The sequence below is a fragment of the Perognathus longimembris genome, chromosome 7 (genome assembly GCF_023159225.1).
Source record: "Perognathus longimembris pacificus isolate PPM17 chromosome 7, ASM2315922v1, whole genome shotgun sequence".
NCBI lineage: Eukaryota > Metazoa > Chordata > Mammalia > Rodentia > Heteromyidae > Perognathus > Perognathus longimembris.
Genome location: NC_063167.1, coordinates 382,562 through 404,623, shown reverse-complemented (window position 1 = coordinate 404,623; position 22,062 = coordinate 382,562). Strand labels below are relative to the sequence as shown.

The 22,062-nt window shown below is 58.0% G+C and overlaps 1 protein-coding gene across 4 annotated transcripts; it reads left to right on the top strand.

Annotated features, from left to right (window-relative positions):
• The first annotated feature begins 149 nt into the window (after positions 1–149).
• On the top strand, positions 150–16,879 carry Acap3 (ArfGAP with coiled-coil, ankyrin repeat and PH domains 3). 4 transcript variants are annotated; one of them, XM_048350054.1, is made up of 24 exons: positions 150–300; positions 4,105–4,162; positions 4,888–5,007; positions 5,237–5,290; positions 6,147–6,205; positions 6,724–6,907; positions 7,365–7,409; positions 7,706–7,801; positions 7,889–7,963; positions 8,458–8,469; positions 9,632–9,744; positions 9,846–9,897; positions 10,131–10,231; positions 10,303–10,414; positions 10,674–10,882; positions 10,967–11,036; positions 11,414–11,508; positions 11,585–11,787; positions 12,021–12,125; positions 14,536–14,634; positions 14,736–14,968; positions 15,103–15,212; positions 15,284–15,394; positions 15,466–16,879. In XM_048350054.1, exons 1-24 carry the CDS (start codon positions 254–256, stop codon positions 15,611–15,613), a joined length of 2,511 nt encoding a protein of 836 aa, XP_048206011.1. In that variant the 5' UTR covers positions 150–253; the 3' UTR covers positions 15,614–16,879. The 4 variants fall into 4 exon arrangements, with proteins under 4 accessions (XP_048206011.1, XP_048206010.1, XP_048206012.1 ...); XM_048350053.1 differs by having other exon boundaries at positions 12,018–12,125; XM_048350056.1 differs by lacking the exon at positions 150–300 and adding an exon at positions 679–750 and having other exon boundaries at positions 12,018–12,125.
• The last annotated feature ends 5,183 nt before the right edge of the window (positions 16,880–22,062 follow it).

The window sequence follows — 22,062 nt, the reverse complement described above, 5'->3', positions numbered from 1 at the left end:
GCCGCGGACTTTGGCGACGCTCCCTGGCGGTGACAGCGGGCTCCGCGCGCGAAGGAGGACTTGGGCGACGCTCCCTGGCGGTGACAGGCGGGGCGGGGCGGCGAGCGGCGGCCTCGTTCCGGGCGGGCCGGCGCCGGACGCCTCGCGGGCGGGACGCTCGGGCGGGACGGGCGGGCGGGACGAGCGGCGGCCGGCCGGGGATGCCGCTCGGCTCGCCGGCTTCCTCGTCCGGTGACCGCCGCGCGCCGCCGCCATGACGGTGGAGTTCGAGGAGTGCATCAAGGACTCGCCGCGCTTCAGGTGCGCCGCGGGCCGTGGGGCGGGCGCGGGCGCCGCGGGCGGCAGGCCGCCTTTGTGCCCGCCGCGGGGCGGGGTGGCCGGCCGGTGGCCGGGGACGGGCGGGGGACCCCGGGACAAAGCCGAAGCCCGGGGGCTCGCCGCCCCGCCCCGGTCCGGGCGGAGACCGGAACAAAAGGCGCTGGTGCCGTTCGCCTCCCGGTGGGCCCTCGGCCGCGGCCACCGCCCGGCCCGCGGCTCCGCACACAGCCCGAGGTGGAAGCGTCCACCTGCGAGTCCGCGCCCGGGGGGGGGGGGGGAGGCCGAGCAGCCCGAGCCCCTCCCAGCCCCCCCCCCCCCCCCCGCTAAGGCCAGGGCGTGTCTGTCCCCATCTGGCGGTGGTCCGTGGTCCCGGAGCCCTGGGGACCGAGCCAGCTGTGGCAGTGGTGGGTAGGGCCCGAGCTGGGCCCCTTGGTAAGACTGAATGGTTCCCACGCCGAGAGTTTGGAGGGGCGGGCCAGGTGGGAGAGCCGATGAAAGGGTGGGGACTTGTCCCCCCGTGGGTGGGTTTCTTTCATGGTGTCCGAGCATGCCAGGGGTGCATATCTGTTGGAACCACACAAATGTGTACACCCGTGTGCATCTGCCTCGCTCGTTAGGTGACATTTGGCAAACTAAAGAAGCATGCATGCTCTTTGCATGTGTCCCTCCTCGTGAGGCCACCCACCTCTACACGTGCATAGGAGAAGGTGCACATGTGTGAGTGATGTTCTTTTAAATGCTAGGCCTCGTACACAAATGTGTGGGTGAGCCACACCACGGAGCTAGCCTGCTCAATGCATTTACATAGACTTGTGATGGTGGGGGCATGGGTGCATACATGTGTCAGCTTCCTGTGTGGATTCACGTAGTGCGTGTGCCAGGCTGCTAGGCGCATGCTCGTTTGTGCACATGTCTATGCATATGCGTGTGCCATACCCCTGGAAGCACACCCTTGCACACATTGTGTTATGGCATGAATGTATGTCTGTGTATGGGCATGCATCATTCCTTTGCACATGTGTCCTTGGTCATTCATGTTTATGAATGTGAGATTTCTGGGGGCCTGCTTTAGCAGTCCTAGAGCCAGCCCCTTGCAAAACCACAAGGGAATCAGCAACATGGACTTCAGGAGCCTGGGGGTTGGGCAGGTCAGAGTCGCCCCAAAGAGTGGCTCCAGTCCCTGGACAGAGAGCTAGGGGTGATCTTCTGTGATAGATGCTCCATTACAACCACCTTCAGTCATCTTTGTTGATTTAAAGGAGACAACTCATGATCCCATTCTGCACCTGGGCTAGTGGGGACAAGGGGACATGGTGAGAGTTTCTGTGCTAGGGACTTGGTCTGGACCTGGGCCCCTTAGCAGCAGCTCTGGCTCCTCTTCCCATGCTGAGGGATCTGGGCATGGCCAGTCAAACCCCATTCACTTCTGGATCTTCCCTTCCACAACCAGCAGGTTGGACCTGTGGGGCTACAGTAGGTGTGGCAATTACCTAGGTTTGGCAGTAATTCCTGGTGGGGAGAGGTACCCTAGGAGAGTGGCCCCATGGGTCTGGGGCCAAGGCTGCAGTTGACAACCTAGACCTTGGTTGTAGGCCAGGGAAGACCTGCTTGGTGGTCTAGGGTCAGAGTTTGGTTTGAAGGGTTTGAGGGCTCCTGTCAACTCACTCTCAGGTGTCACAGGGGTTGTAACCTTGGAGTCTCTGGGCGGGGCTGGTAGGAAGGTGTGGAAGTGAGCCTGGGATAGGAGGGGGTCCCACACAGGGGAGGGAGGGGGTGGTGACCACCTCGGAGATGCCTCCTAGCCCCAAAACTGTGGGTGGGGGTCCGAGGAGCTAGGGACCAGGGCTGCCTGGCCTTGTCTGCAGGCCCTTCCCTGGGTGGGGCTTCAGGCAGGCGCTGAGTCACAGCCTTGGTGAAGGGGCTCCTCCCCACCCTGCATGAAGCCCAGGCAATCCAAGGGCAGTGGGGAGGCTTCAGATTCCCAGCTGAGAAGGAGAGTGCTGAGAGAATCTTAGAACAGGGTACGTGCCCCCCGAGCCTCGGCTCCACACCCACTCTGTGCCAGTGAGCACATTTGTCAGCTCCTGGTACAACCCTACCCTTACTGCCTCTCAGGTCTTGGTTTTCCAGCCAGGCCCGGCAGCTCTCCTGAAGGCTATCGGGCCTCCAGCCTGTTCAGGAGAGCCAGGATGTCCCTATAGTGTACTCTCCTAGGTGGAGGGTTTCTGGCAGCCATGGTAGCTACCTTCAAGTGGTGTGGGCTGGGGTCCTAGCTAAAGAGCATTTCCCCTAAGCAAGGCAAGCTGATTTGGCATCCTGTGAGCATGGGATTACAATAGCCCAAACAGATGTTGCAACTCCATGCCCCTGTCCCCCTGTTCTAGAGGTCAGGGTCCCCTTAGTCCCTCGGGATGGGTGGAGGCTTTCTAGAGAGTTAATGTCCTGGCAGGGAGGGTGCACATCTGAGACTTTTGAAGGTCCCTGGCTGGGGCAGCCTTGCCACTTCAGCCCCAGATTCTAATGAAAGAAAAGCTACTGGGCTCTGGTGACTCACACCTGTATGCCTAGCTATGCAGGAGGCTGAGATCTGGGGAATCATGCTTTGAAGCCAGCTGAGAAAGTCCTTGAAACTCTCCAGTTAACCACCCAAAATGCCAGAATGGAGCTGGCTCAAGTGGTAGGGCAGACAAAGCACAGAGACAGCACCCAGGCCTTGAGTTCAAGCCCCAGGACCATCACCAAAACCAAACAAAAACTATGCCCTGTGTCACTATAGGCCCCTCACTCCGTTTTGAGAACCCCCTTCCCACTCAGGGGATGGGGCAGTGAGGAATTACTAGATCCGGTGGCCTCTCTTCACTGTCCCCCACCTCCTGACTTATCTCTGGAGGCCTGCACCCCTGCCCAGCGTCCTTCATCCTCCTACAGGCCAGGTGGGCTCAGCTCACCAGCTGAGCTAATTGTGCAGAGGTGTGTGTGTGTGTGTGTGTGTGTGTGTGTGTGTGTGTGTTAGGAGCCTGTGCCTGTTTTCTTACTTCCTGTTGGCAGAATAGGGGGGGTCACGTGCTTGATCCATCTGCCTCTGGCTTCCGGGATTCTCCTGGCTTCTCCTGGTGATGTCATCATTAACTCTTCCCTTTCTAAGGCAGCCCCATTGTTGGGATGGTCTGATGGGAGTGGGCTCTGAGAAGGCCTGCCCATCTCTCCTTCTCCACAGTGGACTGTGCCTGTTTTGAGCTGAAGGCATTCTAGGACAGCTCTCACTGGGGGGGGGGGGGGGGCATGGTGGTCCCTTACCTGATGGCTCACACCCAGTCTGTTCCAGGGTCTACTGGCACCAGGCCATGGTGGGCTGCATCAGGAGCAAAAGGGTGAAGGAAAGTCTTTCCAGGGACAAGGAGGGTCTGAATGGGGTCTTCAGGGTCAACTGTCACCTTCAGAAAGAAGGGAGGCCGATGGTGTTCTACCTGCCTGGGTACCATGGGGCTCAGCTGTGCGCAGGAGCTGAGGTCTGTTCTTAGACTGCCGCAGTCAGAGCCCACGAAGGTCCCCAGCCAATATGGACTCTCCCTGCCCAGAGAGTGCCAGCCTGATGCCGTCTGGGTGGCTCCAGAGTTGCTAGACATGAGTTTCAGTCATGGCCTCCAGGCAGGGTGTTTGGCTCTCTTATCTGTTTCCTGGAGGTCCCAGCCCACAGCAGAGCCCCTCTGAAAGTACAAGGGGAGATGAAGCCCTGGCCTGGATGGCCAGCATAGCTGGGTGACCCAATCATCGTTCTTGTTGCAGGGCTACCATCGATGAGGTAGAAACGGATGTGGTGGAGATCGAGGCTAAACTGGACAAGGTCAGGGGCAGGCCGGGTATGGGGCTGGGGTGGGGGTAGTGGAGGGTTCCGCATTGCCCTGTCTGCCCCATTCCCAGACTAGACATAGGATGGCTGAATGACCTGACTATCCTTCAGCACTCACCCCCCTGGGTGTGTCAGCACATGTACCACGCACAGGCCCTGGGTGGGCCCCGTGTCCCCCTGTCTGTGTCCTGCCCCATGTGTTCCAAGGGGGCACAGAACACAGTCAGTTCTGAGTCCCATTCCATCCAGGCAGATGACCTCTGCTGGCTGGTGTGGGGGCTATGCCTCGCGTAACTGGGTAGAGGCCAAGGATGAGGGTGGGAAGGGAGAGAAGCAGCAGGTGTCACAGCTGAGGGAAGCAGGAAGGTCAGTCAGTGTCCAAGAGCTCACAGAGAGTGCTCTGACCCTGTGACCCTTGGCCCTTATCCTGTTGGCCTCTTGCTCTGGAGCAGAGGTCCAGGCAGCACCTTGGTACCCTCCCAGGCAGTCCTCTGAGTGCCAGCTGGGCTCCAGGACTGTGGAAAGTCCTCTCCCTGCTGGCCACAAGGGCATAGTTGTGTCCTGGGTACAAATGGGCCTGAATTGAACTCTGGCTGCTCCTAGACGCGTTTCCACATCAGGGTGCTTCCTTCTCTGAGGCCTTACATTGTGGTGGATATGAACTGCCAGCCTGGAGAAGCTGCTAGACCCTTACCCTGACCACCTTGTTCCATTCACAGCTGGTCAAGCTGTGCAGTGGCATGATTGAGGCTGGCAAGGCCTATGTCACCACCAACAGGCTCTTTGTGAGTGGCATCCGTGACCTGTCCCAGCAGTGCCAGGGCGACACTGTCATTTCGGTGAGGGCCATTGACTTGTGACCTCAATGTGGGAGTAGGGAAAGGGAGGCAGCTCTGGAGGGTGCTCAATCCTGGGAATGAGTGGGCATCTGTGCTCTTCCTCAGGTGCAGCTCTTAGTCCTGTGGGCAGGGAAGGGTGCTTATGGGTCCAGTGGGAGCACCAAGCACATGGCCTACTGCCCTTAGCCCCCACTGCCCTTCTCAGCATGGCTTCCCCACCTCTCCCCAGGAATGTCTGCAGAGGTTCGGAGACAGCCTGCAAGAGATGGTCAACTACCACACGGTAAGCCCCATCAGGTGTGGGGGGCCCAGCTTCCTTCTGAGCTGCCTCATGGCTCTGGACAGCCCTGCCCAGTCTGGAGAAGATCTGGCCAGCTCTCATGATCTTGAGATGGCAGCTGCCAGTAGGGAAGGCCAAGGTCTGCCCCTTTGGTCTATAGGGTAGGGAGGTGGCCGCACGGCAGGCTTCCAGTACCAATGCGGGTGGACACACAGGGCAGGCCAAGGCACATGGGGTAGGGGGCACGGCATGGAATCAGAGCCCCCGACTAAACAAGAGGCCCCACCCTTGTGAGGAAGCACAGAAATAAACTAGATGGGTGTGGCTCATCCTGGCAGCCTGCCTGCCCCAGGCTTGCCACAGTCCTCCGCTTCCAGGGGGTCTGATTTTCAGTGCTGTGGAGAATCCCCTTCAGCACCAAACAGGCATCTCCCCACTTCCAAGCTGGGATTGTGCGGGCTCCTCTCTCTGACCCAATCTGCCTGCTGCAGGGCAGGCAATCTGGAGGTGGCCTATGCGTACCATCCTCTCAGAAACTTGGGAGGTAGAGCTGTAGAAAGTATCTGACTCCATTGGCCTCCAGACTGGCCAAGAGCCAGATGGAAAGATGAGCAAATGGCCACCGTGTTGTCCCTGGGCATCAGCCCAGGATGGGGGCAGCTCCCTTAGCCTCAAGAGACTGGAACTACCCTGGCCCTAAGAGACTGGCTTACAGTGTAGGATAGGCCATGGCAGCAGTGTTCTCTGAGGGAAGAGTCCAGGCAGGACTGGATGGCACTCCCATGATTTCCACCTGGGACTATGGATGGGGAGTCGTGTGGAGACAGACCCCAGAGACCCCTCCCTGCTTCTGTCCCAGATCCTGTTTGACCAGGCCCAGAGGTCTGTGCGGCAGCAGCTCCACAACTTTGTCAAAGAGTGAGTAGCCCAAACCCCTGACAGAACTTCTAAGCCCCTGTGCCCCAACTGCTAGGGGAAAATGCTGAAGGCCTCTTCCTTCTCCAGTGCAGGGGACGGGGCCTGTCCAGGAGGTCCTTGGCCAAGGCCTCAGGCTGTAAGAGACAGAGCCTCCTGGCCGGGGGTTTGGCAAGGGTAAACACTGGGGGTGGGACAGGGATGGGTGGATGAGTTCCAGCTCATCACCCTTGTGTGTGAAAGTATATAGCCTACAAATGTCAGGTGGCTATTGGATACATAGGTCTCAAACTGGGGGTGAGGCCGGGGCCTGAACTGGATTGATGGAGAAAGTAAGGTGGCGAAGGGTTGGGGGGATTAGAGGGGAAAGAAGAACAAGGGTTGCAGGGATACGTGGGCCTGGACTAGAGAGGCAAAGAAAGGAGGCCCTGCCCAGGACCAGACGGTGAGGCAACCGGGGACAATTGGAGCCCAGTGTGCACCCTTCTCTGACTCTTGCTTGGCAACTCACTGGCACTCAGGGATGTACGGAAGTTCAAAGAGACGAAGAAACAGTTTGACAAGGTGCGAGAGGACATGGAACTCTCCTTGGTGAGGAATGCCCAGGCCCCAAGGCATCGACCCCATGAGGTGGAGGAGGCCACAGGTGCCCTGACCCTCACCCGGAAGTGCTTCCGCCACCTGGCCCTGGACTACGTGCTTCAGGTCAGCCATGGGGCAGTGGGAAAATGACTGCAGACATGGTGGGAGTTGGGTATGCCCAGCCAGGGCCTAGAGGAGGTGTGAGCAGAAACAGACAGAGGCCTAAAATTTCTGGCATTGGAGGTAGAGGTGTGGTTCAAATGGTTGAGTGCCAGCCTTGAGTGAAAAAGCCAAACGAGAGCTTGAGGTCCTGAGTTTGACCCCAGTACTAGAAAAAAAAAAAAAAAACAAAGGAAAAAAATATCCTGGCATTGCCTAGATGGGACCTTACCTCTGACATGGAAAGGTTATGACACTGGCATGGAGCAGAATCAAGATGATCTGGTGGGGGGGGGTGGTCTCAGAACCACAACAGCCTCAATGGACATGTTGGCACAGTGCAGGCCATGGGTACCCGGGCTTTGAGACCTTACCTGTTTGCTCCTCCTCTGAGACCTCACCTTTGCTCTTCCTCTTGCAGATCAATGTCCTCCAGGCGAAGAAGAAGTTCGAGATCTTAGATTCTGTGAGTCCATGGGGAAGGGCATTGCTCTTGAGCATGGCCTAGGTGGTAGAAGCTGGTCCTCACCCAGACCCTCTGTCCGTAGAGATACCGTCCTCCATGCATGCCCAGTCCTCACCCAGGCCCGTCTGTCCCTGCAGATACCATCCTCCATGCATGCCCAGTCCTCACCCAGGCCTGTCTGTCCCTAGAGATACCGTCCTCCATGCATGCCCAGACCTCACCCAGGCCCGTCTGTCCCTGCAGATGCTGTCCTCCATGCATGCCCAGTCCTCACCCAGGCCCGTCTGTCCCTGCAGATGCTGTCCTTCATGCATGCCCAGTACAGCTTCTTCCAGCAGGGCCACAGCCTGCTGCACCGGCTGGATCCCTATATGAAGAAGCTGGCAGCTGAGGTGAGCTGCAGGAAGGTGCAGGAGGCATGGGCCCCTGGTGAGGGGTGGGGCTTGGGAAGGGAACCTACTGATGCTCCCCACACACAGCTGGACCAGCTGGTGATCGACTCTGCTGTGGAAAAGCGTGAGATGGAGCGCAAGCACGCTGCCATTCAGCAGCGGGTAAGGCCCTGCAGCCCACCCTCCTTGCTTTCTAAACTCACCAGAGGCCTCTGTCCTCGAATCCCCCTCTACACTCCTGACCTGGGGCCTAGGAGGCCCATCTATAAGCTCTGCCCTTCCTCCTAGGCCTGTCCACATATGTCCAGGCAGGCCCTGCCACCACTGCGCTGGCTGAGGCCACTTCCCTCTGGAATGTGCGTTCAGAGGGTGGGGTCCCTGTCCTTGGAAGCATCTTCATGGGTGGCTGAGTGCGTGAAGGGCCTGGATCTGGGACTTGAGACCTCACTTCTTAGAGTAGTTGTGGACTCCTAGGTCCTCTGTTCAGCTGTGGGATAGTGGCTCTTATCTCCCATCAGGACAGAGGTTGGCTGTAAGGGGGACAGAGAGACTTTGGGAAGAGATGGAGGTGGGGTACTTTTGGGAGTTGGGGGTAGAGCCAGCACTCACTAGCTCTCTCTCTCTCTCTCTCTCTCTCAAATCTGCTTGGGCCTCAGACACTGTTGCAGGTGAGAGCTGCAACCTGGGGGGTGCATGTGGGGACAGCAGTGAGGACAACCTGGTGGGGACAGCCTGGGGGGTGCATGTGAGGGCAGTGGTGAGGACAGCCTGGGGGGTGCATGTGAGGGCAGTGGTGAGGACAGCCTGGGGGGTGCATGTGAGGGCAGTGGTGGGGACAGCCTGTGGGGTGCATGTGAGGGCAGTGGTGGGGACAGCCTGTGGGGTGCATGTGAGGGCAGTGGTGGGGACAGCCTGTGGGGTGCATGTGAGGGCAGTGGTGGGGACAGCCTGTGGGGTGCATGTGAGGGCAGTGGTGGGGACAGCCTGTGGGGTGCATGTGAGGGCAGTGGTGGGGACAGCCTGTGGGGTGCATGTGAGGGCAGTGGTGGGGACAGCCTGTGGGGTGCATGTGAGGGCAGTGGTGGGGACAGCCTGTGGGGTGCATGTGAGGGCAGTGGTGGGGACAGCCTGTGGGGTGCATGTGAGGGCAGTGGTGGGGACAGCCTGTGGGGTGCATGTGAGGGCAGTGGTGGGGACAGCGGTGGGGACAGCGGTGGGGACAGCAGTGGGGGGGGGGCGGTACATGTGAGGGCAGCAGTGAGACCGGCAGCATCCTGCCTGAGATGCTTCAGCACCAAGGACACCTCCCCGCAGCGCTCCAGCTGCATGGAGGCACCTGTGGGCTAGTTGCTGGCATGGGCAGGATGCAGGCTAAGCCCAGCCCCGCTCCCAAGAGAATGGTGGCAGCTGTGCCTTCCTGCCTCTGCTCAGCCTAGAGCAGGTGGCCAGGCGTGTCTTGCTAGACAGCGAGACACACAGGGCAGTCAGGACTCCCAGGCCCCTGAATGGAGCTCTGTTGGGCAGCTGGAGCTTGCCCAGCTGGCAACATGCACAGAGCCCTCAGGATGTGCGCGGGGCGGGGGAAGCTTCCTTCCTGATCATAGCCCATTTGTCTCTGTAAGCCTGGGGGGTGGGGGCTAGAGCACAGGCCCAGCTGTGAGCATGCCCACGAGGTCCTGAAAGGGCATCCTCTCAGGACGCACTGCAGCTAGTAGAGGGTCTCCTGTCGGAGCATGGGCCTGTCTCAGCCTTTGGTCTGGGCGAGTCTGGGATGGCAATGGGTTCTTCCAGAGGTGGATACTCCCTGAGGCCTGGCTTTGTCCTTTCCAGGACTTTTCATATGATGAGTCAAAAGTGGAATTTGATGTGGATGCACCAAGTGGTGTGGTGATGGAGGGCTACCTCTTTAAAAGAGCCAGCAATGCCTTCAAGACATGGAATCGGTGAGGCACTCTTTGGGCGGTGCTAAGAGCAGGCGGGGCTGAGAGCAGAGGGGGCAGGCCCAGCTCTGTCTGACCCCTTGTCCTCCATCCACCTTGCCTAGGCGCTGGTTCTCCATTCAGAACAGCCAGCTGGTCTACCAGAAGAAGCTCAAGGTGTGCTGGGGAAACAGGGTCCCCTAGGCCAGAATCCTGCCCACCTAGAGTATGGGGGCTGGCTACTCAGCGGGTGGGCACAGGGCTGAGGACACCGATGGGCACCAGAGTCTAAAAGGCCAGGGACACGGGGAGCTTGAAATGGAACTTCCTGGGTGTAACACGAAGGAGAAGACGGGTGGTCATGGCACAGTGGAGGGACGAGCGTGTGGGCCCTGTGGTGCTGCCCACAGGACGCCCTGACTGTGGTAGTAGACGACCTCCGCCTGTGCTCTGTGAAGCCCTGTGAGGACATCGAGCGAAGGTTCTGCTTTGAGGTCGTGTCACCCACCAAGTGAGCAGGGCCCGCCCCGGGCAGGGTAGGGGGATCCCAGGCCCGCCCAGCCTGACCAGCCTCTCCTCCAGGAGCTGCATGCTGCAGGCTGACTCCGAGAAGCTGCGGCAGGCCTGGGTTCAAGCCGTGCAGGCCAGCATTGCCTCTGCCTACCGGGAGAGCCCGGACAGCTGCTACAGTGAGGTGTGCCCCTCCCGCCTTCCCACAGGCACATGTGCACCTGGGTGCTTGTGAGAGGGCTCCTGCAGACTGCACACGTGCCTTTGCAGGCAGCAGTGCATGCGTGTGATGGATAAGCAGGTGTGCGTGTGTGCACCAACAGACTTAGGCTTGTGGGACCCTGGCCTGTGCTGGCCCTTCTGGCTAGGGAGGAGGGGAGGACTGGAGGCGGTGGAGGCTGGAGCTCCAGAAGGGCTGAATGGGTCCTCACGCTGTCCCCCAGAGGCTGGACCGCACAGCTTCCCCATCCACGAGCAGCATTGACTCTACCACAGACTCTCGGGAACGTGGAGCCAAGGGAGAGAGTGTGCTTCAGCGCGTGCAGAGTGTGGCTGGCAACAGCCAGTGTGGTGACTGTGGTCAGCCAGACCCCCGCTGGGCCAGCATCAACCTGGGTGTGCTGCTCTGCATCGAGTGCTCAGGGATCCACAGGTGCCCCGACCACGTGGCCGGTGGGGTGGGGCTGTGACTCAGCGGAGCATCGCCCTGACTCACCCCTGCCTCCTTGCCGTCTAGGAGCCTGGGTGTGCACTGCTCCAAGGTGCGGTCCCTGACACTGGACTCCTGGGAGCCGGAGCTGCTAAAGGTGTGTGGTTCTTTTTTTTTTTTTTTTTGGCCAGTCCTGGGCCTTGGACTCAGGGCCTGAGCACTGTCCCTGGCTTCTTCCTGCTCAAGGCTAGCACTCTGCCACTTGAGCCACAGCACCGCTTCTGGCCGTTTTCTGCATATGTGGTGCTGGGGAATCGATCCTAGGGCCTCGTGTATCCGAGGCAGGCACTCTTGCCACTAGGCCATATCCCCAGCCCAGGTGTGTGGTTCTTGAGAGCCACGAGGCCCTGTGGGGTGGGAGCTGGGCCAGGAAGCCTTGTGTAAAGGTGCGTGGCTCGAGAGGGCCACCGGGCCTTGTGGAGTGGGAGCTGGACCAGGAAGCCTGCACTGATGTCCATACCCTCTTCCTGCCAGCTGATGTGTGAGCTTGGGAACAACACCATGAACCAGATCTATGAGGCCCAGTGTGAGGGCCTGGACGCCAGGAAACCCACAGCCAGCAGCCCCAGGTGAGATGGGGAGCAGCCCGACCTGGCTGGGGAACCCCAGCCTGTGAACGCCACCTCACCTTCACCCGTGGTCCAGACAGGACAAGGAGACCTGGATCAAGGACAAATACGTGGAGAAGAAGTTTCTGCGGAAGCTGCCCTCTGTGCCAGCCCGGGAAGCCCCGAGACGCTGGCGGGCACGGAAGTGCCAGCGTCCCAACAGCTCCCCTCATGCTCCCACTGCCCGCCGCAAGATCCGGCTTGAGCCCGTCCTGCCCTCTGTGGCGGCTCTGTCCTCAGGTGGGAGGACTGCTGGCAGCTGCGTTCTGGCTCACATATCTGAGCAGATGGGGCCAGGATCACTGCAGCTGGGGGGAGCCATCAGGCCCGGGGGGGGGGGGGGTTGGGTAGCTGGGAGGCAGGGCCTCACAGGGAGCTCTGCCTGACTCTTAGCATGACCTGGGGCATCTGCCTGTCCAGGGCCTCAGTTTCCCCCTTTGACCAGTGGCTAACCTCCCCCCTGCCCCCAGCAGGCACCTTGGAGCGCAAATTCCGACGGGATTCGCTCTTCTGCCCAGATGAGCTAGACTCGCTCTTCTCCTACTTTGACGCTGGGGCTGCTGGGGCGGGTCCACGAAGTAAGTGCTGGAGGCTCCCCTGTCACCTCCCATCCCCCTGTGCTCAGCTCCTAGTCAGGGTGGCAGGAGGACGATCAAAGGAGGCTCCCCTGTGCCCCCCCCATCCCCCTGGGCTCTGCTCCTAGTCAGGGTGACCCAAGGAGGCTCCTGAGAGAGTAGACAAGTTTGGAAAGCACTTGCTCAAGGACTGGAAGGCCAGGTGTCACATGCAGGAGGAACAGGGCTGGGCTGGCTGGGCTGGCTGTGGTGTCCCAGGTGGAGGGGAGGAACTGGGCTGGTGGTGGTATTGCAGGTCAGCTAGGCTGGGGAAGGGATCATTTGGACACTGGCTGGGCTAAGGCTGGGAGAAAAGCAGTAAGGGCCAGGAAAGATATAGAAATGTGTGTGTAAAGGTGTGGCGTCAGTGTGCCCCCATGTGGCTGGCAGTGTGGCAGCCATGTGCACACAGGTGTGTAGCTGGCGGTGTGGCAGTGGTGTGCACACAGGTGTGTGTGGCTGGTGGCGTGGCCATGTGCACACAGGTGTGGGGGGGCTGATGGCCTGAGGGCTGCGTGCATAGTGTGTGTGTGTGTGTGTGTGTGTGTGTGTGTGTGGCATGGCAGCCATGTGAACACAGGTGTGTGGCTGACAGCGTGGGGGGCGGCATGTGCATACGTGTGTGTGTGTGTGTGGCATGGCAGCCATGTGAACACAGGTGTGTGGCTGACAGCGTGGGGGGCGGCATGTGCATACAGGTTTGGGGCTGCGTGCGTACGTGTGTGTGTGTGTGTCATGGCAGCCATGTGAACACAGGTGTGTGGCTGACAGCGTGGGGGGCGGCATGTGCATACAGGTTTGGGGCTGCGTGCGTACGTGCGTGTGTGTGTGTCATGGCAGCCATGTGAACACAGGTGTGTGGCTGACAGCGTGGGGAGGCGGCATGTGCATACAGGTTTGGGGCTGTGTGTGTGTGTGTGTGTGTGTGTGTGTGGCATGGCAGCCATGTGAACACAGGTGTGTGGCTGGCAGCGTGGGGGGCGGCATGTGCATACAGGTTTGGGGCTGTGTGTGTGTGCGTGTGTGTGTGTGGCATGGCAGCCATGTGAACACGGGTGTGTGGCTGACAGCGTGGGGGGCGGCATGTGCATACGTGTGTGCGTGCGTGTGTGTGTGTGTGTGTGTGTCATGGCAGCCATGTGAACACGGGTGTGTGGCTGACAGCGTGGGGGGCGGCATGTGCATACGTGTGTGTGTGTGTGTGTGTGTGGCATGGCAGCCATGTGAACACAGGTGTGTGGCTGACAGCGTGGGGGGCGGCATGTGCATACGTGTGTGTGTGTGTGTGTGTGTGGCATGGCAGCCATGTGAACACAGGTGTGTGGCTGACAGCGTGGGGGGCGGCATGTGCATACGTGTGTGTGTGTGTGTGTGTCATGGCAGCCATGTGAACACGGGTGTGTGGCTGACAGCGTGGGGGGCGGCATGTGCATACGTGTGTGTGTGTGTGTGTGTGTGGCATGGCAGCCATGTGAACACAGGTGTGTGGCTGGCAGCGTGGGGGGCGGCATGTGCATACAGGTTTGGGGCTGTGTGCATACGTGTGTGTATGTGTGTGTGTGTGTGTGTCATGGCAGCCATGTGAACACAGGTGTGTGTGGCTGACAGCGTGGGGGGCGGCATGTGCATACAGGTTTGGGGCTGTGTGCATACGTGTGTGTGCGTGTGTGTGTGTGTGTCATGGCAGCCATGTGAACACAGGTGTGTGGCTGACAGCGTGGGGGGCGGCATGTGCATACAGGTTTGGGGCTGTGTGTGTGTGCGTGTGTGTGTGTGGCATGGCAGCCATGTGAACACAGGTGTGTGGCTGACAGCGTGGGGGGCGGCATGTGCATACAGGTTTGGGGCTGTGTGTGTGCGTGTGTGTGTGTGTGTGTCATGGCAGCCATGTGAACACAGGTATGTGTGGCTGACAGCGTGGGGGGCGGCATGTGCATACAGGTTTGGGGCTGTGTGTGTGCGTGTGTGTGTATGTGTGTGTGTGTGTGTGTGTGTGTGTGTGTGTCTGTGCGCCCTGATGGAGTAGAGGGTTATTGCTGGCAGCAGAGGGCACTGCTGCACCTGCCTGTAAGAATGACTGCTCAGCATCCCCTTGCTGCCTGGACAGCATCTCCAGGGCTTGGTGAAGGCCTCACAGCTGGCTGTGGGTAGGGCCCATTCTCCTGGTGTGCTAAGTGTGCTAACCCTTGGCCTCTCTGAGCTGCTACGGGGTTTCCTTTCCTTCTAGCCTGGGCAGGGCTGACTCTTGTTATCTAATGAGGGCTGGTTTAACACGCCCCCTGCATCTTCCCTGGAAGCCAGGTGGGACTCCAACTTTCCCTAGCACTTTGTGAGGAGGTGGATCCCAGGATCCTCTTCACTTACTGTCCTACAGGTCTGAGCAGTGACAGTGGTCTGGGAGGCAGTTCTGATGGCAGCTCGGACGTCTTGGCCTTTGGCACAGGCTCTGTGGTGGACAGTGTCACTGAGGAGGGTGGGTACCTTCCTCTTCACCGTTCAGCCCCTTCCCAAACCCCAGGTGCCCGCACCCCCCTACTGCTTGAGATGGAAGCTCCTGACCCTTCTACCCTACAGAGGGTGGGGAGTCAGAGGAGTCCAGCGGTGAGGTGGAGGCGGAGGCGGAGGCGGAGGCGGAGGCTTGGGGTCTGTCTGATGTACGTGAGCTGCACCCGGGGCTGCTGGCACACCGAGCAGCACGCAGCCGAGATCTTCCTGCACTGGCTGCGGCGTTGGCCCATGGAGCAGAGGTCAACTGGGTGGACACAGAGGATGAAGGCAAAACGCCATTGGTGCAAGCAGTGCTAGGGGTGAGTGCGGGTGGCAGCTGTGCATGCAACACAGCTGCACACTCCTACGTGGGCACCCTCGCAGGGCTAGAGATGAGGAGCAGGGACCCTGTCAGGCATTTCCCTGGCTCTGTCTGAGCAGCTCTGCTCCCCAGGGCTCCCTAATTGTCTGTGAATTCCTTCTGCAAAATGGAGCTGACGTGAACCAAAGAGACAGCCGGGGCCGCGCACCCTTGCATCATGCCACGCTCCTGGGCCGAACCGGGTGAGTAACTTGAGCCCACCTCCGCTGCCTCTGCCCTAGCCCAGATGTCCTCACACACCCCTCCACCCCAGCCAGGTCTGCCTGTTCCTGAAACGGGGGGCCGACCTGCACGCCGTGGACCAGGAGCAGCAGGACCCTTTGACCATTGCTGTGCAGGTGGCCAACGCAGACATAGTCACACTGTGAGTGCCTGCGCCCCTGTGGGGTGGGACCAGGGGAGGCAGGGTCACCCCACTCCGTGCCTCTCCCCCAGGCTCCGCCTCGCTCGGATGGCAGAGGAGATGCGGGAGGCGGAGGCGGCTCCAGGCCAGCCAGGCCCCCTGTCGGGCAGCAGCCCCACAGAGCTGCAGTACCGCAGGTGCATCCAGGAGTTCATTGGCCTCCACCTGGAGGACAGCTAGGGCCGGGCAGGCTGGGCGGCCCCAGGACCCTGCCCTGGCCCACTGCCTGCCCGGCCCAGATACCCTGCATGCCCCTGAAGACCCTGGACCCCGCCCAGTCACGGCCCCTCCTGTGACAACCGTGGGCCTATCCTGACAGCCCCAGTGCCCAGGCGCTCATGGAGCCCTCACTTGCCTGCTCTTCCCTTCTTCTGGCTGCTGGGACCCTGGGCTGGGAGAGGGGCCCCAGCACGATCCTCTGATCCCATGTTTTTGGGGGTGCTGCATCATCTAGCGCCCCTCACCTCATCTGGGGAACCTGTCTTCAGACGCCCCTTCCTCAGGGGCCTGGTTTATTCTTGTCACAACACTCAAGGCCCATTATCACCTTGTGCCCCTCTGCACTCAGGGCCTCTGTCACCTTGTGCCACTATATTTACTGCCCAAGAACACTGACCTGCTAGCTGGGTCCCTCCTCTAGTCTGGGGCTGGTGGCCGGCTACCAGCCCTTCCCCAGCAGGAGCAGCAGCCCACCCAGGGGACCAATCCGAGTACCTCTCTTAATGACCCCAGATTCCAAGCTGTGCTTGGAGGGTGCTGGGGGGTGGGGCTCTGGCCTGGGCTCTTCACCCTGCCTGGACGCAGGCGTCCCAAGGCCACGTGCCTGGCCACGCAGGTCCCTCCCTGCCTCCTCCAGAGGTGTCTCTGAAACTCTGCCCAGAGCCTGTGGATAAAGCAACTGGTACTTTCCACCTTGCACCCAATGGTCTTTGCTACCGACTAAGTGGATTTTCTACAGCCTTGTTCTGACTTTGCATCTTTCCTCTGTGGACTCTTGAGGCCCACCCTGACTCTGGCCCTGCCTGCTGCCGGAGGAAGGCCCCACATCTCTGCTCTGTCCCCTCTCTGGCCTCACCCCTCTGGGCCCTCCCATGGGTCTTAGGTTTGTCACTCCTTTGAGGGACCCCACCAATGCCTTCAACTCCCTTTTTCTGAAGGAGCCCAGGGGCAGAGGCTGGGCCCTTCTGCAGCTATGGCCCTTGGTCAGGCCATGGCCAGTCAGTTGATCACTATGCAAACACTGCCCTAGGGTTCCACGGGCAGCAAAGTGGGCACTGGACCAGGGTCCCTGACTCCCTTGCCTGCTGGCTATAACCCTAAAGAGCAGAACTAGCTCCTTCCTTCCTGCTTGAGCCTGTCTACCGACCACCCTGCCCTCCTTGGCAGGGTCCCACCCCATCCTGCTCTACTCACTCATGGTTAATAAACCTCTGGCACTAGAACTCACTCACTGCCTGCTCACTGGCTTACCCTACCTTTTGTTGTTGTTATTATTAATGAAGCTACACATAGAAATAGGGACTGTACAGAGAATAGATGTAATTTTGTGTATGTACTGGGGCTTTAACTCAAGGCCTCACATCTTTGCTTAGCTTTTTCATTCAAGACTGGCACTCTACCACTTGAGCCAGCTTTTTGCTCACTAACTGGAGACAAGAGAGACATTTGGACGGCCTTGGCTGGCTTTGATCTTTGATCTTCAGATCTCAGCTTCTTGAGTGGCTAGAATTAGAAGTGTGAGCCACTGATACCAGCTAAAAATTTTTTTAATTGCCATCCTGGGGCTTGAACTCAGGGCCTGAGCACTGTCCATGGCTTCTTTTTGCTCAAGGCTAGCACTCTGTCATTTGAGCCACAGCGCCACTTCTGGTCGTTTTCTATATATGTGGTGCTGGGGAATCGAACCCAGGGCTTCATGTATACGAGGCAAGTACTCTTGCCACTAGGCCATATTCCCAGCCCCCCTACCTTTCTTGGCTCTGTCTGCTGGGGATGGCCTCTGGGAGCTTCCCTGAGTAGAGTTCCACAGTGTTCTTTCCCTGAAAGTGTGAAAATTATAAGACCTGGACAAGTGGATAGCAGATTTAGGGCTTCTCTTAGAAAAACTGACTCCTGATAACCCAGCCCCATTCTGTAGCCCCTTTACTTTTCTTCAGCCTAGACTGTCTCCTAGTGGGAGTAGGGGGTGGAGCAACCAGTGTAAATGGCCTAGAGCTGGTATTATCTCTGGGCAAGCTCTGGCCTGCACCCAGTGTCCCTCCCCACAGTGCAACCACTGTGCAGTCAGAGCTTTGTAGCTCACTCCTGCTTGGGTGGTTGGTGAGACTCACACATGGACTAGCCAGCAGGTGGAATTACTGATTTTATTACAAAGCAGCCCACATTGACCCAGTGCCTTGGCTTGGGCCTACTCCTCATCCTGCATGCTCAGAGGCTATCCTGAAGCCTTAGCTGTGCCTGATATACACACTCCACACTCCTGAGTGGGGGCGCACTCAGAAACATGCACAGAAATGTGACGCCAACTGGTGGCTCACACCTGTCATCCTAGCTAGTCAGGAGGCTGAGATCTGAGATTGCCACTCCAAGCCAGTCCTGGCAGGGAGGTCTCTTTCTCTCTCTCTCTTCTTTCTTTCTTCTTTCTTTCTTTCTTTCTTTCTCTTTCTTTCTTTCTCTTTCTCTATTTCTCTTTCTTTCTTTCTCTTTCTTTCTTTCTTTCTTCCTTCCTTTCTTTCTTTCTTTCTTTCTTTCTTTCTTTCTTTCTTTCTTTCTTTCTTTCTTTCTTTCTTTCTTTCTTTCTTTCTCTTCCTCTCTCTCTTTCTTTCTTCCTTCCTTTCTTTCTTTCTTTCTTTCTTCCTTTCTTTCTTTCTCTTCCTCTCTCTCTTTCTTTCTTCCTTCCTTCCTTCCTTCCTTTCTTTCTTTCTTTCTTTCTTTTTCTTTCTTTCTTTCTTTCTTTCTTTCTTTCTTTCTTTCTTTCTTTCTTCCTTCCTTCCTTCCTTTCTTCCTTTCTTTCTTTCTTTCTTTCTTTTTCTTTCTTTTTGTTGGTCATGGGCCTTGAACTCTAGGCCCGGTGCTGTCCCTGAGCACTTCAGCTTTACCACTTGTAGCCACAGTACCACTTCCGGTTGTCTGGTGGTTAATTGGAGATTAGAGTCTTACAGACTTTCCTGCCCAGTAGCTCCTGGCTTCCTGAGCTTCTTTTGGTCAAGTCTAACGCTCTAGTGCTTGAGCCATAGCACCACTTCCAGCTTTTTCTGTTTATGTGGTACTGAGGAATTGAACCCAGGGCTTCATGCATTCTAGGCAAGCACTCTACCTCTAAGCCACATTCCCAGTACTGCCCCCCCCATGAGATTTTTATCTCCAATAAACTATCCAGAAAAGACCAGAAGTGGTACCATGGCTCAAATGGTAGAGTGCTAGCTGGGAGTAAAAGAGCTCAGGGACAGCACCCAGACCCTGAGTTCAAGCCCCAGGAATGGCACACAAAAAAATGCAACACCAAACAGGCAGCCATCATGAAAGAGGCCCTTCTACCACAGATATGCCCAGATACACAGTCCACCCAGAACTAAGTTCTACTGAGTTGGGGACACCCCCTTTCTCCTTGCTGTGGGCCACCTCAACCAGAAAGGCTACTAATTGGGGTTGATGGACAAAGAGAGGCTGTGAAGTGTTGGGCATGCTTGAGACTTGGTCCTTTGGGTTACCAGAAAAGACCCTGTTGGGGACAGTCTCCCCTCCCCAGGGGAAATCCCACTGTTACTATGGCAGCAACCAGGGCCAGGCTGAGGGATCAGAACCCTACTGGAGCTGGTTCTGGTGTCAGAAGTCTCTGGTCTGGAACTCACCTCAGCCCAACTCTTCTGAGACTCTGCAGAAACATGCATGTCCTGAAGGAATCCCTTGCCGTTCTTCTAGTCCTCTGGCATGATACCCACAGCCTCTGGATGTGGGGTGGAACAACTCTGGGACAGGGCAGGCTGCTGCCTAGGACACCTGTGCTGGGAAGAGCCAGTGGAGGCTCAGCAGCAGAGTGGGCTTCTAGCATCCAGCAGCAGCTCCAGCAGCTCCAAGATAGAGGGCTGATGAATCAAGCCATAGGCTCCAGAAACTGCCCGTAATGGTGGGCAACTGGGAAAGCTGCAGATGGGTGGGCAGTGAGTGGTGGGGCCTCCTTGTACTGTGGTAACTATTGGTGGGAGTGGACAGCTATTTGCTGTCTTTTTTTTTTCTTTTTTTGGACCAGTCCTGGGCCTTGGACTCAGGGCCTGAGCACTGAGCACTGTCCCTGGCTTCTTTTTTTTCTTTTTTCTTCTTCTCAAGCTTAGCACTCAGCCCTTGAGCCACAGCGCCACTTCTGGCCTTTTTCTATATATGTGGTGCTGGGGTATAGAACCCAGGGCTTCATGTATACAAGGCAAACACTCTTGCCACTAGGTCTTATTCCCAGTTCTCCCACCCCCCAATTTGCTGTCTTTATCCAAGCCCAGGCCATGGATCCCAGCCAGCATCACACCAGATACAGGTGTTTCAGCCATGGTGTGGTAATGGAGCACAAATTACCTATTGTGGCACACTGCTCCTGGGTGGGTACGGAGGAGTGGGTCCTGGAGGGAGAGGGAAACACAGAATATTTCTTTTTTTTTTTTTTTGGCCAGTCCTGGGCCTTGGACTCAGGGCCTGAGCACTGTCCCTGGCTTCTTCTCGCTCAAGGCTAGCACTCTGCCACTTGAGCCACAGCGCCGCTTCTGGCCGTTTTCTGTATATGTGGTGCTGGGGAATCGAACCTAGGGCCTCGTGTATCCGAGGCAGGCACTCTTGCCACTAGGCTATATCCCCAGCCCCAACACAGAATATTTCTTGAGGGGAGGGTGCACCCACCTACAGCTAGTAGACAGGGTTCATCCTGGGGACAGGGCCACAGGACTCTTGAGTGTTTCTGTCCCAAGGTCCCTATGTCATGAGTCATATGGGGCACCCAGGGAGAGCGTTGCAAGGTCCCCAGAGCGCCGCACCCAATGGCTCAGCAGCGTGGTCTTGGTGTCCCTGTGGGCCTCGACAGGGGCACTGCATGGGGTGCTTCCCCATGACTGCTCTACAGAGTGGAGACCAGGCTCCCAGCATGGCTAGCCTCACGCCCTCCACCTGCTCACTGCCCCTCCCCATTTGGTTCCTGTAGCCTTCCCACTTGGACGCTGCCTGTCCATCCTTCTGGGAGACACTACAATTGCAGCCAGATCAGAGATGTTCCCTTTCCATTCCTAGAAAAGTCCTCCCCTGAATGAGGGGGGGGCGAGGATTAAAGAAAAGGAAAAATACAAGACAAGAGAAAAAAGACAAGAGACAAGATGGGGTCCGGGAGGTCTGCAGCTCAAGATCGTAACTCAAGACTGCAGCCACGTTTATTCTTAACTTCCAGCTTATATGCAGTTTAGGAACCAGGGAATAGCATAGGGTTGCTAAAATTCAAGAACACAAGGGGCTGGGAATATGGCCTAGTGGCAAGAGTGCTTGCCTCCTACACATGAAGCTCTCGGTTCGATTCCCCAGCACCACATATATGGAAAACGGCCAGAAAGGGCGCTGTGGCTCAGGTGGCAGAGTGCTAGCCCTGAGCGGGAAGAAGCCAGGGACGGTGCTCAGGCCCTGAGTCCAAGGCCCAGGACTGGCCAAAAAAAAAAAAAAAGAACACAAAAGGGCTTTGAAGTTCTCAACATCTGATGGCAGTAAAGACAGGATGAGGTTGATTAACATAGGCCTGGACTCCAGTGAACATAGTAAAGCAATTCCTGGTAGGGGCTGAGTTCCTAGTAGACAAACGTCCTTGCACTTAGCATATCCTCGTGATAACAACACAGCCAGAGGTCAGAATGAGATGAGCTGCTGGCTCAGCTCCCAACACTCCCCTCCTTATCCCGGGCTCCCGGTGGTGTGTGGGTGCCCCTTCAGGGTAGGTGGTTCTAAGAGGTCTCGGAGGTCCTCGCCAGGCCTGGAGGGGGTGAGGTGAGGTCATTAATGACCAGGCTTTGTGAGCAGGGTGGGGGGGGGGTCATCTGAGACCCTGTCAGGCTGCAGGGGGACAGCATGAGAGAGCCTCAGCCCAGGCTGACACCTTGCAGGGAGGCTGACACCTCCCAATATGGGTTCAATATGGATTCATATCACAAGGGTGACTGGTGGGAAGAGCTGTGTGCAGAGAGCAGGCCCCACCGTGAAGGCCGGACATGCCAGTGCTGCTCTGGGTGCCACTGGAGCAGCCAGTAGAGCACCCTGAGGGCCCCGGAAGCAGCAGCCCAGAGCTGTCCCGCGCTGCCACCAGCAAGGCACAAAGGCTGCCCACCAGCTCAGGACAAATCTTTTTTCCAGAGGACACCTGTTGGGGCAGAGGTAAGTCTTGTCATGGCCTGGGGCTGGGTCTAGGCAGTAGAGGCAGCAGGATCAGACAACCTTGTATTTAAGACTAGAGAGGTCTGTGTGGCCATCCCTGAGTGCATCCCTGGAGAGGGGCAGGCCTAGGTGACTAAGGTAGAGACAATGTGGTGTTCATGGGCATTAGGAGCTCTGGAGAAGACCTATTTCCTGGCCTTGAGACCCATCCACCAACCCCTTAAAGCCAGTGTGTCTGG

Coding starts and splice junctions, on each gene's coding strand:
- Acap3 (XM_048350053.1), top strand. CDS start 254: ATGACGGTGGAGTTCGAGGAGTGCATCAAGGACTCGCCGCGCTTCAG. Junction 4,163..4,887: donor TCGAGGCTAAACTGGACAAG/GTCAGGGGCAGG, acceptor TTCCATTCACAG/CTGGTCAAGCTGTGCAGTGG. Junction 7,802..7,888: donor TGAAGAAGCTGGCAGCTGAG/GTGAGCTGCAGG, acceptor CCCCACACACAG/CTGGACCAGCTGGTGATCGA.